Here is a 23,041-nt window from a genome sequence, read left to right on the forward strand (position 1 = left end):
TTGTATCTTTGGGGTAAATACCCAGCAATGCAATTGCTGGGTCATAGGGTAGCTCTATTTTCAACTTTTTGAGGAACCTCCATACTGTTTTCCAGAGTGGCTGCACCAGCTTGCATTGCTACCAACAGTGTAGGAGGGTTCCCCTTTCTCCGCATCCCCGCAACATCTGTCGTTTCCTGACTTGTTAATTTTAGCCATTCTGACTGGTGTGAGGTGGTATCTCATTGAGGTTTTGATTTGGATTTCCCTGATGCCGAGCGATGTTGAGCACTTTTTCATGTGTCTGTTGGCCATTTGGATGTCTTCTTTGGAAAAATGTCTGTTCATGTCTTCTGCCCATTTCTTGATTGGATTCTTTGTTCTTTGGGTGTTCCGTTTGATAAGTTCTTTATAGATTTTGGATACTAACCCTTTATCTGATATGTCATTTTCTGCTTGATTATTTTTAAAATGTGTTGCTCCTCATTCATATTTCCATGTCATTTTTCATGTCTTAAAATATACTGAACATTTTTGTATTAGCCAAGTGTCTGACAGTTTAAGGAGCTGGATGGAGTATACTACTGCTATCTTGTTGTTTCTTCTCATTCTCATTCATGGTGCCTTATTTTTTGTGTAGTTTTGTGAATTTTGACTATGTGCAATTCATTTGCTTTGAGGTTTTTTACCATGGAAATTCTTTGAAGCCTGAGCTGAAGCTCTAATCCTCCAGAAGAGCCAACCAACCACAGAATTAGATCTATTAACCACAAAAATAGTTTTAAAACTAGTTCTAATCCTGTTTGAAGGGTGGCTTCCACCTAAGAGTTATTGAGGAATTTTCTTCCTCTTCTGCACAGCACCAATATCAAGGCAGGAAAGTCCCCTTGCTATTCTGTTAGTTGTCATTTATCCTTGTTCTGAGACTGTAATATTTTGGGGTTCCAGTTTTAATTAATAATTAATTAATTAATTAATTTTGTAATTATTTTAAAGGTTTTATTTATTTATTTATTTGAGAGAGACAGGGATAGTGACAGAGAGCACAAGCAGGGAGGAGAAGGAGAAACAGATTCCCCACTGAGCAGGGAGCCCAGCATGGGGACCCCATCCCAGGACCATGGGACCATGACCTGAGCCAAAAGCAGACACCCAACTGACTGAGCCACCCAGGTGCCCCAAGGGGGTTCCAGCTTTATAGATATCTTCATGACACCCCCCACTATAGGTGAGTCCTAGTTTGTTCTCCTCCCTCCCATATACTGAGGAGTTGGCAAAATGGAGGCTCATGGTTCCAGATTCAGCAGATCTGCTTGCTTACTTTCCAGGTTCATTAGTAATGTTTTGGCGTCTGTGTGTTTGTCAGCAACAATGGTTTGCCAGTGGTGGAGGAGGATATGGTGGAAGCCATTGGAAAGGCACAGATCAGGGCCTCACCCCCACTTTGATCACAGCTCTGCTGAATCACTTTTCTTTGCTTCCATTTTCAAGTAGAAAATCTTCACATCAGTGAGAAGTGAGCTTTCTCTACTTAAAAACTTTTGAAATGTTGAAAACCATCAGTTGAGGTCATCTTAAATGTCCTGTTGCACAAGTATATTTCATAGTTTTCTGGAGTTGGTGATAATTGGCTACTGATGCATCCAACATACAATTTCTAACCTAAGTCTGTTAGACTGTGAAGTCTGTAGCTCTAAGAAATAGTGAAGATGTCACTGTGCCTCCTGGATGAGAAGTGGCCCCAGACCATCCCCAGCAGCTGCTGGTAACGGAGTGTGTACAGGTATGGGAGCATGGCATGAAGAAGCATCATGAGCACCTCACTGTTGGCTGCCATGAGCCACACATGAGTTCTGGCATCAATGTGGTGGTACTTGGTTAGCATGATGTCCAGGGAAAACACCACAACTGGGCTAACATACAGCATGATTAACACTGTGTGGATAAGCAGGGTACCCCTGGCCCAGGAATAGCCCTGCACCCAGATTCCTAAAGTCCTAGTCTTTGCATAGATCCTCCATAAGCAGTAGGTGATGAAAGCTATGCATAGAGAGAGAATGCATAAAATTCTCTTTTATGGTGACAGTGACCAGCGGGCCATGGCCTGGCTCAGTGCCCAGACTCAGCTGCAGGATGCATGAGGCCCCTTGCTCGAACCTGGCATCCTGCCGCTTGCTAAGCCAAATGAGACATGTGGGGAAGAAGCAGGCCACCAGCCAGATGAGGGCCACCACTTTCTGGGCAGCTTCATAGGACATGAAGAAGTAGTGCAGAGGATAAGCAACTGCCAGGTAGGTGTGCAGCACGGTGGCCATGAAGGACAAGATGGTGCTGGTATAGGCAATGAAGATAGCATCTGTGAGAGCACCACAAACAATGAATGCAGTCCAGGGCCCAGCTGCCCATGTTGCTGGAGGAGATGAGCATGTGGAAGACAAGTAGGCCAGATCCGAGAGCAGGATGTTAGCCAGCAGCAGGTAGTGGGGCTCTTGCCGAAGTCTCTGGCTCTGCAGGATGGTTACCAGCAGCATGGGGGTCCAAGCCAGTGTGGCTACGGCCAGCAGGCTTGAAGGGAGGAACAGCCAGTGCAGCATGGTGACAGGCACGCTCAGGTCTCCGAGCCTCAGGAAGTGTTGCTGGCTAACTGAGGCATGCAGGGGGGCTCACAGATGAGCTGGTCCGAGGCTGGCCAGGCTGTTGTGTCCAGGCGATAGGGTGTCAACTGATCCCACATGCTTCCTGGCAGGAATGGCACGCTTTCCCACAGGTGCTTGGTTCTGTACTTGCCCAGGGTGTGGATCTCCCCTGCAGGGGTTCTGATGGTGCTACTCCCCTGCAGAAATGCTGTACTTGAGCAGGTCTTGGGAACGACTGTTTAACAAAAACAAAACAACAAAGCAAAATTCTGCTCACACAGGGCTTCCTACACGCATGCATGTCTGCCAGCTATCCTGGCCGCATGTGTATGGGCACACCTAAATGCATCAGCCTGTTGCCATGGTGTACTGGTCACTGATCTCCTGAGAAGTGTCTCCCATCTGGCTTAGGTGAGCAGGCTTTCTGCTCTTGAGATCTGGCTCAGAGACTTTGGGAAGCTCTCTATATTTGTTTGCTTTTCTGTGAAAAGTGAATGCTGCCCATACAGACCTCATGGAAATGTTGCAAAAATCTACAGGTAACATACTTAGCACAACGTGTAGCCTGGGATAAATGCTCAAGACATGCTAGCCCTTACCTTACCACACTCTCCAGAGGCTTGGGTCCTCCCTGCTGCACAGTCCCCCTTGTCCTCACTGCTGAAGGAGTGCACTAGATGCTCTATGCTCCTGGGACCTGCTGCCTGTGCCACACCCTCCAGCCCCTCTCTAGCTCCTCTCCAGGCCCCAGCCCAACACCATGCTGAGCCTGGGGAAGGAGCTACCACAGAGCTGGTGCCTTCCCGAGCACAGGCAGAATGTTCTCAGGATCAGAAGGAGACAAAAATTTTAGACATTGAGCCATAAGAGGCCCAGCCTCATATCATGAATGCCACCTGGACCAGATCTGGCAAGTGACACACCAGAACCCTGCCTCATACCTCTGACTACACGGGCACTCACCTCTTGCCTCCTTTTTCTTTCTCAGGAGTGTCAGAAGCTGAAGACTTCAGAGGAAACCTGGCTTTGCCTCTTGTCATTAACTGTGGTCTTGGCTAAATTACTCTGCCCTTCTGGGTCTCCATGGCCCCACTGGGAGCCATGATGACAACATACCTGTCTTGGAGACCTACATCCAGTTACAAAAGTGCTGACACTCGTTGCCAAGCCACCTCATTCTTAAGTGTGCCCCATAGACTGAGCCTTGCCATCGCCACACATCTGGGGTGCAGGTAAGGTAGTGAGACACAGGGAGTATGAGTAGCCTAGGGGCTATCACACTGGGAGAGACAGGACATCTGGCATGGTAACTCACGAGTTGGACCCCAGACTCATTCTTCTGACTGGAGCATGAGTATCACTCCTTCCTTCAGAGCTGGCAAAAGGCCCTGCTCCCTGGAGAGACCCCTGGCTCCCTCCGGCCCAGGGACCATGCCTTTCTTGAGGGTTTGTTACGGCATCTTCAGGAGAAGCAGCAACAACTGCTCCTGAAGGCAGAATATGGTAAAGAATCTAAGGGTTGTTCTGTGAAAGCACATCTCCTCCTCCAGAGACACTGCAATACCAGAGGGCTGACCCTGCCGCCCTGTCTCCCCTAGCAGGGCCTGTGCCCCCCAGAGGGTGTCCCCTCCTACTTCCACTGGCCCCAGGCGCTCTGCAGGTGTACTTTGAGGGGCAGCCAACATGCCTAGAGCTGGGCTGGAGGTTAGGCTACCCCTGCTGTCAGCCCAGTAGAATGCCCTTCCCAGCCCCCCGCTATCAGCCTTGCCCTCAGCAGGTGCTTGTCTTAGAATACAGATGCCCTGGGTAAGGGGACTCCATTAAACCACAACCCCTCAGTAAAAACATAGCTGAAAGCTCAATCCTTCTGATAACAGTGACAGGCAACAGCTTCAGGGAAATGGCAAGTGAGTAAGTCTCATGATGAATGAGCTGGTAAATGTAATAAGAAGCCTGCCTTGCTGTTGAGAATCATTTTATGACCTACAAAATACATAAAGCAGTCTCTTTACACCATTCCATTTCACCTGCCCAGGAGTCACCCAGGGTGTCCTTCCTGGGAAAATGCAGGCTACTGTGGATGTGGGGTCCCTGGGATCAGCCTTGCTTGGAGGTCAGTATGCGCTGACTGCTGTGGGGATGAGCTAGCGCTGACCCATCCTGGTTAGTGGCCCCACCACCTTTAACTGCTCTGTCCCACTCCATTCTCTGCTCTCAGTATGGGTCAGAACATTCCTGACTGAACACATTGTAGGTGCCACAGAAGACCACATGCTGATACAGGGGAAATGAGCAGCACAGGTTAATGAATCTACACATTACTTTGGAAATAAAATCTCCACCATGTGTGGCATTTCAAAAGCCTCGGGATGCTAGGACTGTCCCTGTCCAGGGACCAGCCAGAAGGCACCCTCCAGGAGGCTGGAGATAAATTGAAACTGTGGACAAGCTTGATGCAAACAGATTCAAACCACCAAGTAGATGGGCCCCTAAGCTCTGCCCTCAAGGGAGAGAGAAGCTAACAGTGACCACACACATCCTCATTGTGGGCCATCTACTGCATACAGGCACTGCCACACGATGACACGGGAATGCCACATTGCTCCTTGAACCAGCAAGACAGATTCCAGGTGGGAAACTGAGGCCAAAAGAGGTTAAGTGCCTTGCCTACAGTCACGTTGTGAGAAGGCTCAGGACAAGTAAGAAGCTGTCTTTTCCAAGACACGCAGAGGCCCCACTGCTATGTCCCCCAGACTTGGCAGTGAACAGGAATTACTCACTGTGGTATCAGAGCGAAGCTCAGGGGTGTCAGGGGTGGGTAGTGGGCAGTGGCAGAGGTAGCCCCAAGCAGAAGCCCCACCTCACACAGCTATGCCCACAGGCAGCCAGCAGCCAAGACTATCAAGTTGGAGGAAATGATCTAAACGGGAGCTCCTGGGCTCCTAGCAGCAATACAATGTCCCTCAGCAACAGGCCATTGTCACCCGACCAGGCTGCAGGAATGAGGCAGTGGAGAAAAACTCCACCTCCAGGCCCTCCTCTTCACAGGCCTGGCAGCATGCCTGTATGTCAAGGAGAAGCAAAGGGAACTGACAGTGCACCTCTTGGGTGCCAGGCACTTTTATAGACATCATCTCACTTTTAGGAATCCTTTAGAGGGTGAGGAAACTGAGGCACATGCGAGGTCAAGGCATTTTCTCAAAGGCACCCAGAAAATAGACGGCAGAGCATAGGTGTGTCTCACTCCAAATCGTGTGTTGTTTCCAGCCTCTCTCCGTCAGTGTCCCAGACGGTCTTCCTGCCTCTGCCTTCCTAGCCGGCCATGCTGCTGGACTCTTCATCACCATCAGCATTTCTCTCAACATTTCAGCCCACACATTTGGTTTCATTTTTTTAATTTACTGTTTGGTTTTTAGTATAGTTGACACACAGTGTTACATTAGTTTCAGGTGTACAACATAGTGATTCAACAAGTCTGTATGTCATGCTGTGCTCCCCATCTGTCACCACATAGCACTGTCACAACACCATTGACAGTTCCCCGGCTGTGCCTTTCAGCCCTATGACTTATTCATCCCATAACCAGAAGCCATTTACCCAGTTACCATCTCCCCTTCACCCATTCAATCATCCCTCCACCCCCTTCCCTCTGACAACCGTCAGTTTGTTCTCTGATTTATAGGTCTGCTTCTGCTTTCTGTTTTTTTGTCTATTCATTTTCAATCTACATATCTTCATCATTACCATGTCAGCTTCGCTGTTGCCATCTCTCCCGTCCTTATTTCGTCACTGTCATCCCTGCATCATTTTTGCCATCCTCGTTATCACCACAATCATTACCATCATCACTGTCACCATAATCTTCCTCCTCCTCACCATTCTCACCATCATTGTGATCACTACCACCTCATCAGCATGTTGTTCCTATGTTAAATAAAACTCTCCGCTGGCTTCTCATTGCTCTAAAGATAAAGACTAAGATCTTGGTCCTAATACATGAGACCGAGTACAGCACATCCCTTGTCCCTGCTTCCCTCCCTCTTCAGTCTTTGTGCTCCATCTCACTTGCCTCTTCTCTGTTCCTTGAAGAACACATGACCCTTGCTGCCTGGGAACATTGCTACCTCCTTACCTTATCAGCAAGCTGTCAGTTTGAAGGACTCTTCTGGCAAATGTCTTCTGACCCCTGGAATGGACCACAGCTATCTCCTTTATTTTCATACAGTGCCCTTATTTCTTTTATACTATTTACCATGATTTGTCTCAGTGTTTTCTTGTGTGAGTCATGTCTAACGTTGTTATCAGAATCAGCTCTTTGGAGGGGGTCCTGCTCGCCAGCACACCCTCAGTGCCTGTCACAGAAAGGGATCATGTAAATTCCAGGCTGAGGCTTAAGTGGCTTGTCCTTAAGGCCTGTGGCTTAGACAAGGAAAAGAGGTGGGGTAGATGTTCCAAGTGAGGAACTCAGTTTGAGCAGAGCCAGGAGGATGAAGAACCCAGCACACCAGGGCCCTGCCTGTGGGCCATGTTGGCTGTGGCAGGAGGCGGCGGGGGGCGGGGGGGGCAGGCAATTTATACTGCAGAGCGACAAGACAAAACTTACCTTCTATGAGGACAGAGCTGATATCCAGATGGACAACGGGCTGGAGGAGGCCTGGAGGCAGAGTGAGGTCTCTTTGTGATGGACCACATGTGTAGAAGAGGAATGCTCCTCCAAAGACAGGTCCTAAGTTGACCCTTCCATCAGTAGATATGCCACTTTTCAAGAACTGTCCTGGAGATCCTAGAGATCTCCATCATATTGACACCTTCAGAATTAGCAGATTTTTAATCCATAATCAAAGAATATTGGAATGTCATCTGCATCTCCTGGTTAAACCCAGATTTTTAAAATAATTAAATAATATATATTGATGAAAGATAAATTAAAATCCTGATAGCTCCCATAACCCTTACTACTCTCTCCATCTCCTGTGTTCAGTTGTTGACCAGGCTCTCTACCACACCGAGCCCCTCGAGTACAGGGCTAGAGCTTGTTTACCTCCCTCCAGATGGTGTTGCCGGCTCAGCACTCCTGCCTGGTAAACCCTGGAACCTGGCTGGGGCAGCTGGGACAGAAAGCCCATCACGTTTGGTCTTCATTGCCCATACGCAAAGCTGAGTGCCTCCTGCTTCTCAGGGCCGGCCCGCCCCTCACCTTCTACCCACATTATGGTGTCCGCCAGCCTTCCAGTAGTCAGAGGGACTTCTTATTCACACACTCACTGAGGCCATAAGTAAAGTTTCTTTTATTGGATTTATTTTATTGGATTCTAGCAGACAGGGGACACCTTTGAAAAGCCTCTTTAACTCTGCCTGTATTTAAAGACCCCCCAAGGACCCCCTAAAGCCTAGAAAATCTTTTCCAGCTGAAGAAGCCCTGTGACTGCTCCTCTCTACATGGCAGCTACCCAGAGCTCTCTCAGCCCAGTCTGGTCCCACTAAGTCCTCTGCCTGGTGTGCTCCTCCATGGCCAGTCCCTTTGGCTTGTTCCCACCTCTGCTCTGGAGGCCACGCCTTCCTGTCTTCTGTAGCCTCGGGTCCTCTCCATCATGTCACCCTGCTGCTTCCTGAACTACTTGGTTCACAGCTGGGATTTATTTAATTCTGAAGGTTAATATGCAACACTCTGTTCTTTTAGTATCATTGTGACTATTTTAAATATATTGAAAAATGCAAAGAGGAATTAACAAATGCTCCTGGACCCACTATCCAAAATTAACAAATGTTCATGTTTTGCCATATTTGCTTCCAATAATTTTATATATCATTTTACTATTACATATCTAGAGATATATATAATATTATATGTTTTATATGCAATATATACTATATAGCATATAAATATAACAAAATATTTCACACATAGTTTACAGCCCCCTTTGTCACTATCCTCTGGCCTTTTCCTTTTCCTACCTACCCAGGGAGCAACATCCACTCTGAATTTGGTCTATATTCCTCCTGCCCATGTGTTTGAACTTTCACTGCCAATATATGGTTCCCAAAGCATATATAGTATTGATGTTCATGTTTGGTATTGTACTGTGATTTAATTCTGCTATTGCATTTTTTACTCAGTATTATACATTGTAGGTCAGTGTTTTTCCCACACAGTTCGTTCTATGAAAATGCCCTATAGCATTTCATTCTCTGACCATACCAGCACACTTTATCCTTTACCTATTGATGGACATATATACTGTCTCCAGTATTACAAGCAGAGCAGTGATGAGGAGTCTCTGTACATACATATATGATGTTTCTCTAGAGGTACTATTGCTTGACTATGAGGAATCACACTATTCGTCAGAATTTTCCTTTCGCAGGCAACACGGAGGTGGGATGGGCTACCCTTCATTTAGGAAATGGATAGTACCACTGTGCACAGAGTCACGTCTGAGGCCTGAGCACCTGCAATGAACTGAAGACATCCAGAGGTCACAGGAAAACATGCTCAGGGTGCTGGTGAACCAGGCTCTTGCTGGCCCTGCCCTCAATGGCAGGGGAGGGAAAGGCCATCACGGGCCTCAGATGCAATATCCCAGCTGCACGTCATCACTCCACAGTGAGGCTGTGTCACACACAAGAACGCAGCCCCTGCCTCGAGGGGGCTTATAGTGCAACAGGAGGGTGGGAAAAGGGGGCAGCGCACCCACAGCACTGAAGAGAGGAAGACAATGTACTTAAGACTCCCCACAAAGTGCCAAGGGAATTCTTAGAGAGAGTGAGCTTCCACTTGGTGGGGAAGGACACAGAGGGAGCTGTTAGAGGGTCTGGGATGGTGCAGATGGTCGGGAGGTTGGAGGGACATGGGTATACACTGAAGCGAGAGATGGTGGAAAGTGTAGCTACCAGAGAATCAGTGTACCTAAGAGGATGGATACTGTGTCCTAGGTCTGGAGATAGAAGCTGGTGAAGGTAATCTCAAACTGTTTAATGCTGCCACCTCGTGGCAAGGCTCAGAGGAACTTACTACTGGAGGAAAGAGAAAGTGGAAAACCCCGACTGGGCATGAAAATGCCAGAAGGGAAGGTACTATCCTGTTCCAGCACTTGTAGGTAGTCGCTGCAGTGGAGACTGCAGAGAGGCTATGTGGAACTGTGCTTACGGTCATGGGTGCCAGAGCCTGCTAGCTGGGCCCAGTTCTGGCACTGACCCTGCCTGCATGTCACTTCGCCTCTCCAGGATGCTGGTTCCTCGTGTGTGAGGTAGGAAATAGGACCGTCCATCCCCCCAGGTGGCTGTGTGAGCTCACAGTCCTTGCCCCTCTGCACCGGCCCAGCCTGCCACTGCTCATAGCACACCCTCCACTTCTCCAGACCCACCAAGCTCACGATGGTGGCAGCCCTGTCCTAAGCCTATCTTCTGCATTCCCTTGGAAACAGCATGGAGTTGGGACAAGTGGGGGAAAGCTTAGAGCTCTGATTGACTAGAAGCAGGACATAGGGGGGTAATGATTCATTTTCCTTGGATTCCTTACCTGCGAACTGCCAATGTACGTAGTTGTGGAGATGACACGTGGGAAGCATGGAAGGCATATGTTCCAATGCCAGACATGTCCTTCCTTCCCCCTGAGCACTTCAGAAGCAGCCCAGATGGTGAGCAGCAAATCTCTTGTACCTCATCCTCTCCAAAGTCCCCTTCATCTCCCACATTCCCTGAAAACAGTTTTCCTGTGGCTTCTCATTGGGAGGTTGCCTTTGTCCTCAGACATACCTGCCTGGTGCGCCCTGGCTCCTGCCCAGTTGTTACTCCTAGCTTCTGCAATGCCTCCATTCCCCCACTCCTGATGCCTCCTTTGAGGCCTGGTCATCATGCTTTCCTGCCCTCCCCATCCTGTTCGCTTCCTCCAGCTTCCCTTCAAAACTCTCAATCTTGTCTTCTATGTCTCTGACTATATTAGGGTTTTCAGCTTTTGTGTGTGTTTGGGGGGTGGAGGGTGTATATACTTCTCAACAGGAAGCCGATTTAGAGAAGGAGTTATCTCAAAAATATGTGTGGATGTGGCTTTTTCTAATAGTGTGAAACCCAGTGAAATCCACACAAAGACCACAAGGTTCCAGAGTTGATGTCAGGAGGACTATGGCAGTCTGGCACTGACAGAGATCAGAGGAAGTACAAAATGGAAGTTGGACCCTCAGATCTCCACTAGGGGGAAGCAAGCTGACAGCTATTCAGGTGCAAATTTGGTGCAACTATGTGCTCCTTCCCCCCAAAAAGGACACGGTAAGTGTTCCCAAATATTTTCTTTGTGATTTTTAGAGAGTCTCCATTATTTCAAATGAATTTAGAACAGTATTTTAACATGCTTCTTTAAAATATAGTCATTGAGATTGCAGCTATAATTCATGAAATTATCAATTAAGGAATACATGTCTCATAACAGAAAAATTTAGAACTTCATTCAGGTAAATCTCTAAAGCACTACAAACATTCTTTTATAGATTTTGAAGATTTCCTGTTAAGTTTAAGGAAATATTAGAGGGCAAGAAAAGGTAAAGAAGAGGGAAAGAAAAACAAAACAGTTCAGAGAGTATAAAAGAAACAAGTATTTAAAATTAAAAAATAATTAAAAAAAGGAAGGATGACCAAGAGTCCAAAGGGCAGAGCCAAGAGTCAGAGGATTTTTTCCTAAGGGCTTGAGACCTTGCCCAGTAGGATATATAAACTTATGGATGGACAAGTAACTCCTTTTTACTTTCCATCTCCCCTCCTCCTCCCTCTTTGAATGGCAATGTCTGTGATTGTTATCCTCAGCCTGTCCCACCATTGTATGTTGGGAATGTTGGGTTGGTAGTTTCTTTAGTTTTCTAGGTCCACAAATGGAGGAAGAACCGTGGTTACGAACTTTATTTAATGGATTAAAGCTTGGAACCTCATCCTCACCTAACTTAGAGGATTTCAATAATGAGATTTTGGACTTTGAGCTGAGGAGATACTGATGTTTACATTGAGATGAGGTTGGCTCACAGACAAGATCCTGGACACGGAGGGCAAGGAGAGACTATAACAAGAGGTAAGCTGCTGCAGATTGGTAGATGGCAGGTTTAATTCGCAAGGGAACTTAGGTATGAGGCTTGTCTTGGGGGAATCACAAGATGACTGGATCTCTACCCTGGCAGGCCATGATCTTAAAGTTTATATAGAAGCCTTTACTGGGGGGCGCCTGGGAGGCTCAGTCAGTTAAGCGTCTGCCTTTGGCTCAAGTCATGATCCCAGGGTCCTGAGATCAAACCCCACATTGGGCTCCCTGCTCAGCGGAGGGCCTGTTCCTCCCTCTCCCTCTACCTGCCACTCCTCCTGCTTGAGGTCTCTCTCTCTCTGTCAAAAAAATAAATAAAATCTTAAAAAAAAAAAAAAAAGAAGAAGAAGAAGCCTTTACTGGACTCAGTCATATATCTTAGTCCAGATGGTCTCAACAACACCTTACTCTCTCAAGGCTGTGTCCTTGAAGCAGCTCCCACTTGGTAGGCAGAGTATACATTCCAAGGCCAGGAGAGAGAGCGCAGAGCCTCCAATTGCCTGGGTCCAGCTGTAAGATCAACCAACGGTCAAGTCCTCTTAGTGACCTCCTTTAACAGATGAGACTCTGAACTTTGGGTTGATACTGTAATGGGATGAGGCCCTTGGAGTTGTTGGGATATAGTGAATGATTTTGCATTTGGGAATAACATGAGTGGTTAGCAGTCAGAGGTTGGACTCCTCATACAACCCACTCCCTTGCATAATGCCCTCCTGATGAAATATCCACCCATGATTATGCCATGCTGCTTTGCACCAGTGAGTTTAAGTAAGGGATATTATCCATAGTGGGTCTGACCTAATTATGTGAATGGGGGGAGGGGGCAGAAATGAGTGCTTTGGATCTTGAAAGCTAGTTGGAAATATTTGGTCACATTATAGAAGCACCTAGCCTCTGACCATTAGTGCCTATTCCTGGGCATACACCGTAACTGTCCTGATGTCTCTGCTATCAAACTGGGGTCCCTGGGCAGAAGACCCTATGTGCCCTCTGCTTCCCCCATCAGCCTGGGGCCTCGGGGTTCCAGGCACATGCGGTCCACTGCCTTCTCTGGCTATTCAAGCAGGCCTTAGAGCGGGCTGGGAGGGGGACGCTCCCTACGGAGGGAGGCGGTTTCCCGGCGGCCCCCGCAGCCTCGCGCCGAGCCGACCACTCATCCGGGAGGCTGACGTGGACTGACCGGATGGCAAACGCCCAGGCCAAGGGCTCAGGCCCAGGCTGGCAGGGGGCCTGTGTGCTGGCCACAGCCCTGCTCTGGCTGCGTCCACTGCTGCTGCATGCTGAGCCCAACGGAACCACCGCAGATGGTGAATGAGTGGGCGAGGGGCATCAGGTTCGCCCACCTCTCAAGGGCCCCCCCAAACCCCACCAGCCAGGAGGTCTTCTACCTAGCCAAGTGGGGCTCTTGAGTCTCTGGGTCCCTGGTGGGTCCCTACTTGGGTCAGGAAGGGCGAGGCCTAGGAGACCAGGTTCTTTCCCACTGGGTCTCAAGCATCTTCAGTTCAAGGACGGAGGTCTGGCCTGTCTTTGTGGGCCCCCACACCCTCTTCATTTTAAGAATGGGGATGCAGTGCTTCAGCAGGAGAATTATCAAGCAGAATGTGTTCCATGTGGCCTCAGTTTCCCTAGAATATTAGGCTGGTGGAGGGGGGTGCAACCACTTAATCATCTATAACCCTGAACAAATAGCATCCCCTCAGAAGTCCTCAGTTTTGGGGACTTCAAACAGTGGTGTGCTAGTTAAGTTAAATAAGGTCTGAGGAAGTGCCTGGGGCAGCACCACCTCTGGGACCTCTGCACCCCAGTGAGTGTGGATGTGCACCTCTGCAGCTGCCTGCTTCCCTCCCCTTCGATGACCACTCCCTCTTCTTACTCAGACCCAAAGACTGCTTCCTTAGCACTACCATCACCAGCAATGCCAAGTGGGCATTTGTTACATGAGCAGTCTCACTTCACCCTGGGCCTTGGATTTTCCAGCTGGAAAGTGAGGAGGGTCCGTGGTGGCCCTGGGCCTGTTGATGCTGACATTTGGAGACACCAAGGCTGGCATCCATAATACAGGTGCTTCATGGGTAGGATTGTCTCCACAGTGTGTGGGAAGCCAGCAGTAAGTGGGAAGATCTTTGGTGGCCAGAACGCACCTGACCAACGATGGCCATGGCAGGCCAGCCTGCTCTACCTTGGCAAGCACATCTGCGGAGCTGCCCTCATAGATGCCTATTGGGTGATCTCAGCTGCCCACTGCTTCCAAAAGTATGTGTTCCCAATGGGCCCAGCTGCTGGGGTGGGATTGGGGAGGGAGTCATAAGATGGACAGAGCAGAAGGGGTTGAAGAGTGTCCCAGCCCTTTTTCCTTAGGGAAAGACTTGCCCCTGCCTTTGACTCAGCAGTCCCCTCTACTTGGAATGCCATGCCTACTCACCACCTGACTCCAGTCTCCTGACTGTCTGAGTTCACATCCCCCAGGACAAAGGCCATTTACCTCATCTTTTCCTCTGGGGATATCCCCATCTGTCCCCCTCCTCACACTTTGGTAATACCAAGATGGCATGGTAATCTCAGCTACATGTACATTACTTTTAAATAGTTAAATGGAAATTAACTCTAATTGTGATTATCAGCAAATACTGGAAAACACTTTAGTTCCAAAAGAATTGCCTCCAGCCCACTCTTTGTCTTCCTTAAACTTTAGGATTCTAAGTCCTGTTCTCACTCAAGGTAGACTCTGGTTTCTGCATCCTGCCCAGCTCTAGACAGTCCAACAAGATCTCAGGGGGTTTCAGTTTCCTCTTATGCAAATGGTAGTAGATGTGTAGTTTCCCTGGCTGAACATATGGCACAGGCTTTAGGCTTTAAGTCAGAGCAATATTTTCAGGGACCCCACTTCCCAGGGCTGGGGGAGCATCAGTCAGGGCCTGGACAAAATGGACAATTATTTTGTACTCTTCCAGTCAGGCTGTTCAGAGGTCATCATGAGCACAACTGCCAGAGACTTCCCTGGGTCCTAACCACCTGCACATTCTAGCACATTTCTCTCTGGAGGCATCTCAGGACACAGCCTGTTTAACCAGCACCCAGAAATTCCTGTCACTGCTGTGCAACTATGTGCCTAAGAGATCCTGTGGTCATCATTGTCCCTATAGGCCAGAGTGAGGCATGAAGCAAATGGTTTCTGTCCTGGGAGACGGGATGCAAATAGGCTGCTCCTCAGGTGTATCCTGAACTTCCTCTGTGTCCAGACGGAGTGGGGAGAACATCACACTCCAAGTCAGAGGAGGTCGAGCCATTGGCATCAACTGGCTTTGAGACCCCACTTGGGTTCTATTCATTTGTTCAGCACCCACAAGTGCCAGGCCCCATATGAGGCCCACTGCGGAGGATGTGGAGATGCAGACTTTGAAGCTTCTCATACTATCAGGAAAGTGAGACATAAACCCAACTACTGTGATGCAGGATGGAGAGGCCAGAATATGCAAGAGAATGGATTCTGAGCTAGTGTCAGGAAAGATGCCATGCATCCCATAAGAGGGGCTTGGAGCTAGCAAGGCCTTGTGGGAGAAGAGTACAGGCATGTGGAATCTGGGCAAAGTAGCAGCACAAGCAGGCCATTTGTGTGGGAAAGTTGCTCATGTTCCAGAAACGAGAAGTTCAGTTACATGCATTCCCCTATTTGCTCCACACAGACTCAATGAGTGCCTATCTCCAGATGGGGACCAGTCTTGGAGAAGTGTGTGTGTGTGAAGACTGGGAAGAGGGAATGGATCATTCTGGGCTGGGAAATGGGGTCTTTGAGAACTACTTCAAGCCATGGAACAGTCCAATGTTTCTGGTCAGAGCTGGGAATGAGCCAAGTCTTCTCTCCTCTAAAACAAAGGAGTATAGTTTGAAGTACTCCGCTATTTCTTTCCAGCACTGAGATTCTCTGCTCCTTTGATTTGGGGGCATACTGGGGAAGCCATCAGACAGTTTCACAGGACAGATGTCCTGAGGCTACAGACAGGCATCCAACCCAACTGACAAGAATATTAGGAAGGGAGGAGAGAGCAACGTCTGGAATAATGGTGGTGTCTGGTTGCTTAGGAGAGTGGGGGGAGTTGAGGGTAGACAGTCAGGTGAGGATGCGAGGGTGCTGGCTCAGCCCACAGAGGAGACAGGTGACAATGCAGCATCTCATGACAGGTCCCATGAACCATCTGACTACCGGATCCTGCTCGGGTACCATCAGCTCCAACATCCCACTGAGCATAGCCGGCAGATGACAGTGTATCAACTCATTGTTCACAGTGAATTTAACAAGCGCTACTTCATGGGCAGCGACATTGCCCTGTTGCAACTGCATCTGTCTGTGAACTTTACTTCCCACATTCTCCCCGCCTGCCTCCCAGGGCCAACCACGAAGCTGCCCATTCACAGCAGCTGCTGGATCACTGGCTGGGGGATGATCACCGAGGATGGTGAGTAGGGGTGGGGCAGGCCGGGAGGGCAAGGACTAAGGAGGAGGGAGGTGTGATGCCCATTGTAGCGCCCTTCCAGCCCGGAAACCATGTCCGTCTCAAGATTCAAGTTTCTTTCTGCCCATGGATCAAAAAGTCTGAGCATCGCTAACTTTCAGAATCAGGAACTTGGGTCCTTGGAATCCAAGCCATTCAGGATTCCACCCTGACTCTGAGATACTGCTTGGGACCATGTCAGGCCCCTCCAAGGCTTCATCAAACACCTCTTGGACTTCCCTTGCCATGGAAGGTACATGGGGCAGCAGGAAAGAAATAAAAGCAGGCCTGTTTCCCAGCCTGGGAGGCGAAGTTGGACTGTTGATAGCTTAAGAACATTTTCCTCTGTGACTCTTACTTCCCCTCATCCATTACCTCAAGTAAAACTGGCCCATTTTGCCAGCTTGCTGGGCTGGTATATTTTTAGGCTGAGACAGGAGAAATGGTGGGTCTTTTGACACAATGGTGAATACTCTTGTCTTAGGAAAACATACTTTTGAGTGAAGAAACTAGAACGTACATTTGGCTGACCTGTAGGGTCATAGGTCTGCCATGATCTGGCGGAGTATCTTAGTGGTGGCACTGGGGGCAAGACTTCCTGGGCTGAGCCCCTGGCCCCTAACTGTCAGGCACAGTCTCTGGTCATGAGAACCGCCAGCTCTCTAGCACTTCCAGAAACAGCCTCCTGGGATGGACTATGGCTCCGTAAGGACCACGGGCAGAGCCAGGAGGGTTCTGCAAGACAGTCGGAGGCCAGGACTTGGGGCAGGAGGGGAAGGCACAGGCCAGAGCAGGAGAAACGGAGCCGACGGAGCCTGCAGCTCTGCAGCTTCCTCCATGCCCTCCCCTGACCACAGCTGCGGGACCGGGGCTGCCCCCGGGGACCCCCGAGAGCTGCACATGAGCAGCGCTGCCTGGGGGGGAGCTGTCCACGTGCCACTGTGCTGCCACATGCAAACACCAGTCAGCCCTGGGAGCCATGTGTGGACACAGAGGCCACATGGGGAGCCTCCCCAGACCAGCTGCTGCTTGAGGCTGGGCCATGTCTTCTCGGTCAGACTCCCTCAGCCCACCTGGCATCTCGCGGGCACATCGGTGCCACCCAGCCTGGGCTCCCCGCTTCCACCCTCTGTGCTTCTACTTCTATCTCTGCAGAGGTGCCCCGTCATTGTTTTCAAAATGTAAGGAGACCCTTCAGTGGTTTCCCAGTGTGCTTAGCATGAAATCTGAACTGCCCGGCCTGGTGAGGAGGCCCTGCTTGCTCTGGACCCTGCTATGACCTGTCCTCACCTCGTACAACCCCCACTCTCACCTCATGCAGCCAAGTAGACCTCCCCTCCGGCCCTTCCTGCTGCAGGCCCCTCACCTTTGCGCTCCTGTCCGTCCTGCACGTCTTGTCCCCTCATCTTTGCAAGTCCTCTGAGAGACACCCCAATCCTGTCAGCTAGAATCGGCAGCATGTCCATGAGCCAGCAGAGGGGAGAGGGAGCGAGCCTCCCTCCCAGGCTCCACCCCACATCTGACCTCTCCCCCACCCCCCTGCAGATTTCCTGGCCTCACCATTGCAGCTGCAGGAAGGAGAGGTTGGCATTGTTGACAGTGAGGTCTGTAAAATGTATTTCCAATCGCCAGACTCCAGCAGCAGTGAATATTCTATACACGAGGATATGTTTTGTGCCGGGGACCTCATGACAGGAAAGTCCATCTGCCGAGTAAGTGACATGGGCTCCAGGTGTCCCGTGGGAGCTCAGGCTGCCCCTCTTCTCCTGTGGGGTCTGCCCCCGTCTGTCTTCTCTGAACCCTGCCCCAGCCCCCGACTTCCTCCTCCTAAGCCCAGCCCAGCCTCAAGTGTCAGAGCTGAAGCTCAGAAGTCCCCAAAGGGTGCTAGTTAATACCATACCTGTCTTCTTTAAAAAAACACTGTTGAAGCATAGCATACGCAGAAAAGGGCATAATTCACAAATGTGCTGTACGATGTAGTTTTAGAAATTGGCACACTCATGTAACCAGCACCCGAAGAGTCTTCCTCATACCGCCTTCCTGTCACTAACTCCCTGAGAGTAGCTCTGGCTTCTGAAGCTGCTGGAGATTCGTGTTGAGACTTACATACAAGGAATGAGATAGGATGCATTTTCACCTGGTCTCCTCCAGGCAAGGTTATGTTTGCAAGATTTATCCATCTTAGGTGTAGTTTACATCGTTGGTTTACTGCTATATGGTAACCCACTGTGTGAACATACTATCTCTTTATCTATCCTTTCTAGTCTTGGTGGCATTTGGATAGTTTCCACCTGAGACCATTGCAGATAGATTTGCTATGAACATCCTAGCGCATATGTGTCAGTGCCCATGGGTTCACATTTGGGTGCGGTATAACCCTGGGAGTAGAATTACTGTGCCATGAGGTATGCAAGCTTCGTCTCTCATAGGTGCTGGAGAGCAGCTTTCTAACCTGCTTGATACCAGTTTGCACTCCCACCAGCAGTGGCTGAGAGTTGTCGTTGCTCCGTGTTGTCTCCAGTACTTCATGTTGCCTGCCATTTTCAATTTAACGATTGCATGTGATTTTTAATTTTATTTCTCTGATGAATAATGGAGATAAGCACTTTTTCATATATATATTGCCTCTTTTAAAGAGTGTCTATTCATGGTTTTTGTCATTGTTTCTATGGGGTCGTGAGCCTTTCTTACTGAATAAGCCATGAGTATGTTATTGGACATACGTGTTAAGAATGTCTACTACTCTGTGGAATCCTCTCTTTTATGGTGGGGAAACTGAGACACAGAGAGAAGTGGATAGCCCAAGGGGAGGTAGCATGACAGTCAAACCTAGAACACCAATGCCTTCCTCTGGAGCTGTGGCCCCCACAGGCTTCCTCCTATAGCCCCCCTCCCTCTCCTGCTCCTTCTTGCTAGCTTTTGTCTCTCTCCTTGGCCATCATCCACCAGCTCAGAAACATACTGTTGTGATTCCCATCTTCAAACACCCTACATGCACCTTCTCTCCTCCCCAAACCCCTGCCCTGGGCCCTGATTCTCAGCCTGCCTTCCCAGCAGGGCTCACCCCGGTGGCGTCTGCACAGGCCCTCTCCAGCTTGCTCCCTTCTCTTTCTTGCCTCAGCCCGTCCCATCAGGTTTTGTGCTTGCCCTTTCTCCACAGTGCTCCCATCAAGATAGCCAGATGCCTAGGTCTCACCTCTGACCTCCTCTCACCTGGTGCTCAGCCATGCACCTGCAACATCTCCCATCACACTCGGAGGGCAGGCCCTCCTCTGTCACCTGCTCTCTTCGACCTCTTTCTGACCTCCGCACACAAAGGACCCACCACTCCGCCCTATCCTGCTTTTCTTGCCTTGCTCCATTTTTACCTTAGATGGAGGGAAAGGGCCAGATATGCCAAATCCTGTGCCTCAGCCTTTCTCTCTTGTCTTTGTTATACTCTCTCTGCTCGAAGTAGTGTCTTGACTGGGCTCCCTGTGCTGATTTCTGCCCTACCACTGGCTGTGCTTCACCCAGCCCCAGAACATCCTACCATTCTTCTAGAATCTGGACCAGGGCCCATTACTTCCCTGCTGAGTGTCCTTCAGTGTCTCATCACCCCGACCCTCCCAGCTGACAGGGGACTGGGACCTGGCCCTGTCGCTCCTTGGCCTCACCTATTCCAAGCTACCTGTGACCGGATCTTCCTGGTCAAGCCTTGCGCATCCCTCCCACCTTGGCTCAGAGGCTCTCTGATGGCCCAGGTAGGGCAGCCCGTCTTGCCACTCACCACCCCCTGGCACCTCTGTTCCACATCTTGCATCTGCAGATGTGTGTGATCTACTGTCTGTCTTCATTTTCCACGTCACTTCCGTGTCTCCTGCACGCAGAGAGGACTCGGTCATGTTTATGCAACAGAAGGCTGGAAGGATGCTGTGTTTCCTTGGTCCCTACTTCTTAGACCATGACATGGAAGCATTATGCCCCATGGTGGCAGGTGCCTTCCTGCCTTGGAGTCCTGAGCTCCGAGTCCCCAGCATTCTTCTGGGACCCCTTGGGCACCCTGCCATTCTGACCACCCTACCAGTCCAGGCTCAGGCATCACTTCTTTTCCTCGGACACATCTCACAGATTGCATTTTCTCAAGAAGCCCAGCAAAGAATTAGAGGGAAAACTAGAGACCTTAATAAGTCCAAAAACAAAGGCTCAGGTGGGATGCAGTCCTGGGCTGCGGATTCAGCCAGAGGCCTGCAGGCCCCATGGGACTTCGGGTGCTACCTTCTCTCCCATAGAGCTGAGAGCACAAAGGGCTGGCATCCAACACCTGGAGCCCCCCTGTACATTCTCATAGGCCTGTGACTGTCAGCCTAGGGTCCCTCCAGAGCTTTGTGAGTTGAGCTCCAGAGCCTACCCTTGAGATTTTGATCGAAGAGGTCTGCAGTGGGACCCTGTGTCTGGACTTTTCAAATGCTTCAGGTGATTCTGATGAGAACCACTCACAGCCCACATGACACAAGGCTTCCTAAATTCCACTCTGGTGGAGGACAAGGGCACTGTCTTCACCCTGTCTAAAACATATGTGTCCCCCTCTATCTTAGTTCCCACAACTCACACTGCCTTTTTCCTCAGGGAGATTCCGGGGGCCCCCTGGTCTGCAAGCTGAACAGTAGTACTTGGTTTCTGATGGGGCTGTCTAGCTGGAGCCTGGCCTGCCGCTACCCCATAAGCCCCAGCGTCTTCACCAGGCTCACCTACTTCTCCAGCTGGATCAATGAGAAGCAGAGGACCTCGCCCAATCCCGAACCTTCTTTTGCTCCTCCTCAGGAAAAACCTCCTATTTTGAGTGACTTCACTTCTCTGGGCACCGTCCACAAGCCCAGCACCTGCATGACCCTTGTGTTTTCACAGACCCTCCTCCTGCTGCTGATTTCCCTAAGGACTCTGTGACAGACCCCATGGTGCCCCTCCTGGCCCACCCCCCACAAGCTTGTCTGTGTTAGTACCAATGCGCTCTGCATTCTTCTTAACTGTGTCCATCTCTGAGCTCTCCTGTCCATATGAGGTCTGCTGCAGGCCTGACAAAAGAAAAATAATTAAAGGAGTTTCCCGCCCCTGTTTCGGACCTGTCAGAACTACCATCCACCCCCACGCTATTGTTCTTCAAGCTCCTCAGCACAGGAAGATCTCCCTCCTCCCTGGAATAAGGGTGGGGAAGAGAGGGACACTCAGGGGCTTGCTGGCCATCCAGAGCTGAGCCACTAGCCTTGGGGAGTCTTCCAGAAGAGTTATCATGGCTTAGAGGCCAGAGTCTCACCTCATGGAGGAATTGGCATGCTCTAGGTCCCACGGAGAACTAGTGGGGACGGGTCCTCCTAGAGGTGGATGATTTGCCATGAGCTGGGCATGAAGAAGGATATTCCAGGCCCACAGGTCACATAGGCTCTGTTGGAAAGACTCTGTTTGAAGTAGACCGTGAAGGGCCCTGGCCACAAGGCTAAGGTCTAAAGTCTCAGGTTACCTGCCCTCAGAGCTTTACTCCAGGGTTAGCTCTCAGTCTATTCCCCTACTACCCGCAGCTCTGTCTTTCCCCAGTCTCTCAAGGCCCAGGGCACCACCCCCTGGAGATTTGACATAGTTTGTGGTTTGGCTGACCCTGGACTTGCTGGGCCAGCACTGAGCCAAAGCCATGTCCTGAGCTGCCGCCTATAAACATGTCTGGGTCACAGAATCTGAACTAATTAGCAAAATGCTCAGAAGGGTCTCACAACCACAGGCCCCCAACCTGAATACTTGCTGATCTGGGAGCAGGCCCCCACCATTGCAGGCCCACTATATCCAAAGTGCCATCAGGTGTTCTATGCAAATTCTTTCCATTCTTGTCCCTCAAACAGCCTAGACTCTCACCAGCAGGTGAGAACAGGTCAAGTCACATGCACATGGTCACCAGAATCTTGTTGCCTTTAAGCCCTCTGCTACTCATGCAGAGTTTTCCTTCCCAGCTTAGCAGTATCTGGAAGTGAGAAAAAACCATCCCTTCCCTGTTAATAAACTCAGTATGGGGCTCCATGGCCGAGTTGCTGGGCCCTGAGGTGGGAGTCAGCACTTAGTTCAGATTTGGAGCGTTAGCCACCTGCCACTTTCCTCAACTCATGGTGATGGTGTTGGATTTCTCTCAAATAGAGACTACTGTTTTGTCCATTGATAGCTATGCTTCTGTGTGAAGCATGGAATGGTGTGACTACTTGCTCTTCCATGAAGTGTCTTGGGCCCCCTAACTCACAGATGCAAATTCATTTCCAGTCCACTCTGCAGATCTGCCAAATCACAGCTCCACCACAGCGTATTTCCCTGTTACCCGCCGCCAGCTTCAACGCTCAGTATTACTATCCAGGTTTGATCTGTTTTTACGGATCTGGCCCTGAGGCCTAGGTCTGAGGTCATGTGGGTAGTAAATAGCAGACCAGAAATTCTAACCGAGATCTCTTCAAGGAGCTCAGAGGTCTTCCCTCTAATGCAGGCCATTCTCAGGCACCTCAAGGCCCTGTGTGACTTCCTTTCTCAGGCTACCTGTGAGAAGTATGATGAGAGGCTTGGGCTGACTGTCCCAAATGTGGCCCTGGTCAGTGGCAAGGAAAGATCCTTGATGTCAGGGCGCAGAGCAGGTCTGCAGGGCCACTGAGTCTGCAGCTGGGGGACAGGCTAAGAGTGCCAAGTGCCACTGCAATGGGTTTCACCAGCCCTGCCCTCAGGAGCTCCCAAACTAAAGGAGAAACTAAAGGTGATCCTGAAGTGGCCTGTAGCTGGGGGACGAGGGTAGGCCAATGAGAGGATGGGCTTGAAGAAGGCTTTTTACACGTTCTGCTCTTTTCCCATCCCATACCCTGTGACAAATGCTG

At 50.0% G+C, this 23,041-nt stretch overlaps 2 protein-coding genes across 2 annotated transcripts; one reads left to right on the forward strand and one right to left on the reverse strand.

The window, feature by feature from the left end:
• Positions 1–1,672: 1,672 nt before the first annotated feature.
• Positions 1,673–3,075, reverse strand: GPR148 (G protein-coupled receptor 148). The gene is given in 5 exon segments (XM_035006668.1): positions 1,673–2,047; positions 2,049–2,363; positions 2,365–2,414; positions 2,417–2,608; positions 2,611–3,075. Coding segments are annotated over 5 exon segments (1,035 nt in total). The 5' UTR covers positions 2,714–3,075.
• A 12,856-nt stretch (positions 3,076–15,931) lies between these two features.
• Positions 15,932–21,092, forward strand: LOC118011706 (serine protease 40). Its single transcript, XM_035006553.1, has 3 exons — positions 15,932–16,130; positions 17,712–17,878; positions 20,775–21,092. Exons 1-3 carry the CDS (start codon positions 15,932–15,934, stop codon positions 21,090–21,092), a joined length of 684 nt encoding a protein of 227 aa, XP_034862444.1.
• Positions 21,093–23,041: the final 1,949 nt, after the last annotated feature.

Source organism: Mirounga leonina, unplaced genomic scaffold (assembly GCF_011800145.1).
Source record: "Mirounga leonina isolate KUSES-001 unplaced genomic scaffold, KU_Mleo_1.0 Mir_151, whole genome shotgun sequence".
NCBI classification, from domain to species: domain Eukaryota; kingdom Metazoa; phylum Chordata; class Mammalia; order Carnivora; family Phocidae; genus Mirounga; species Mirounga leonina.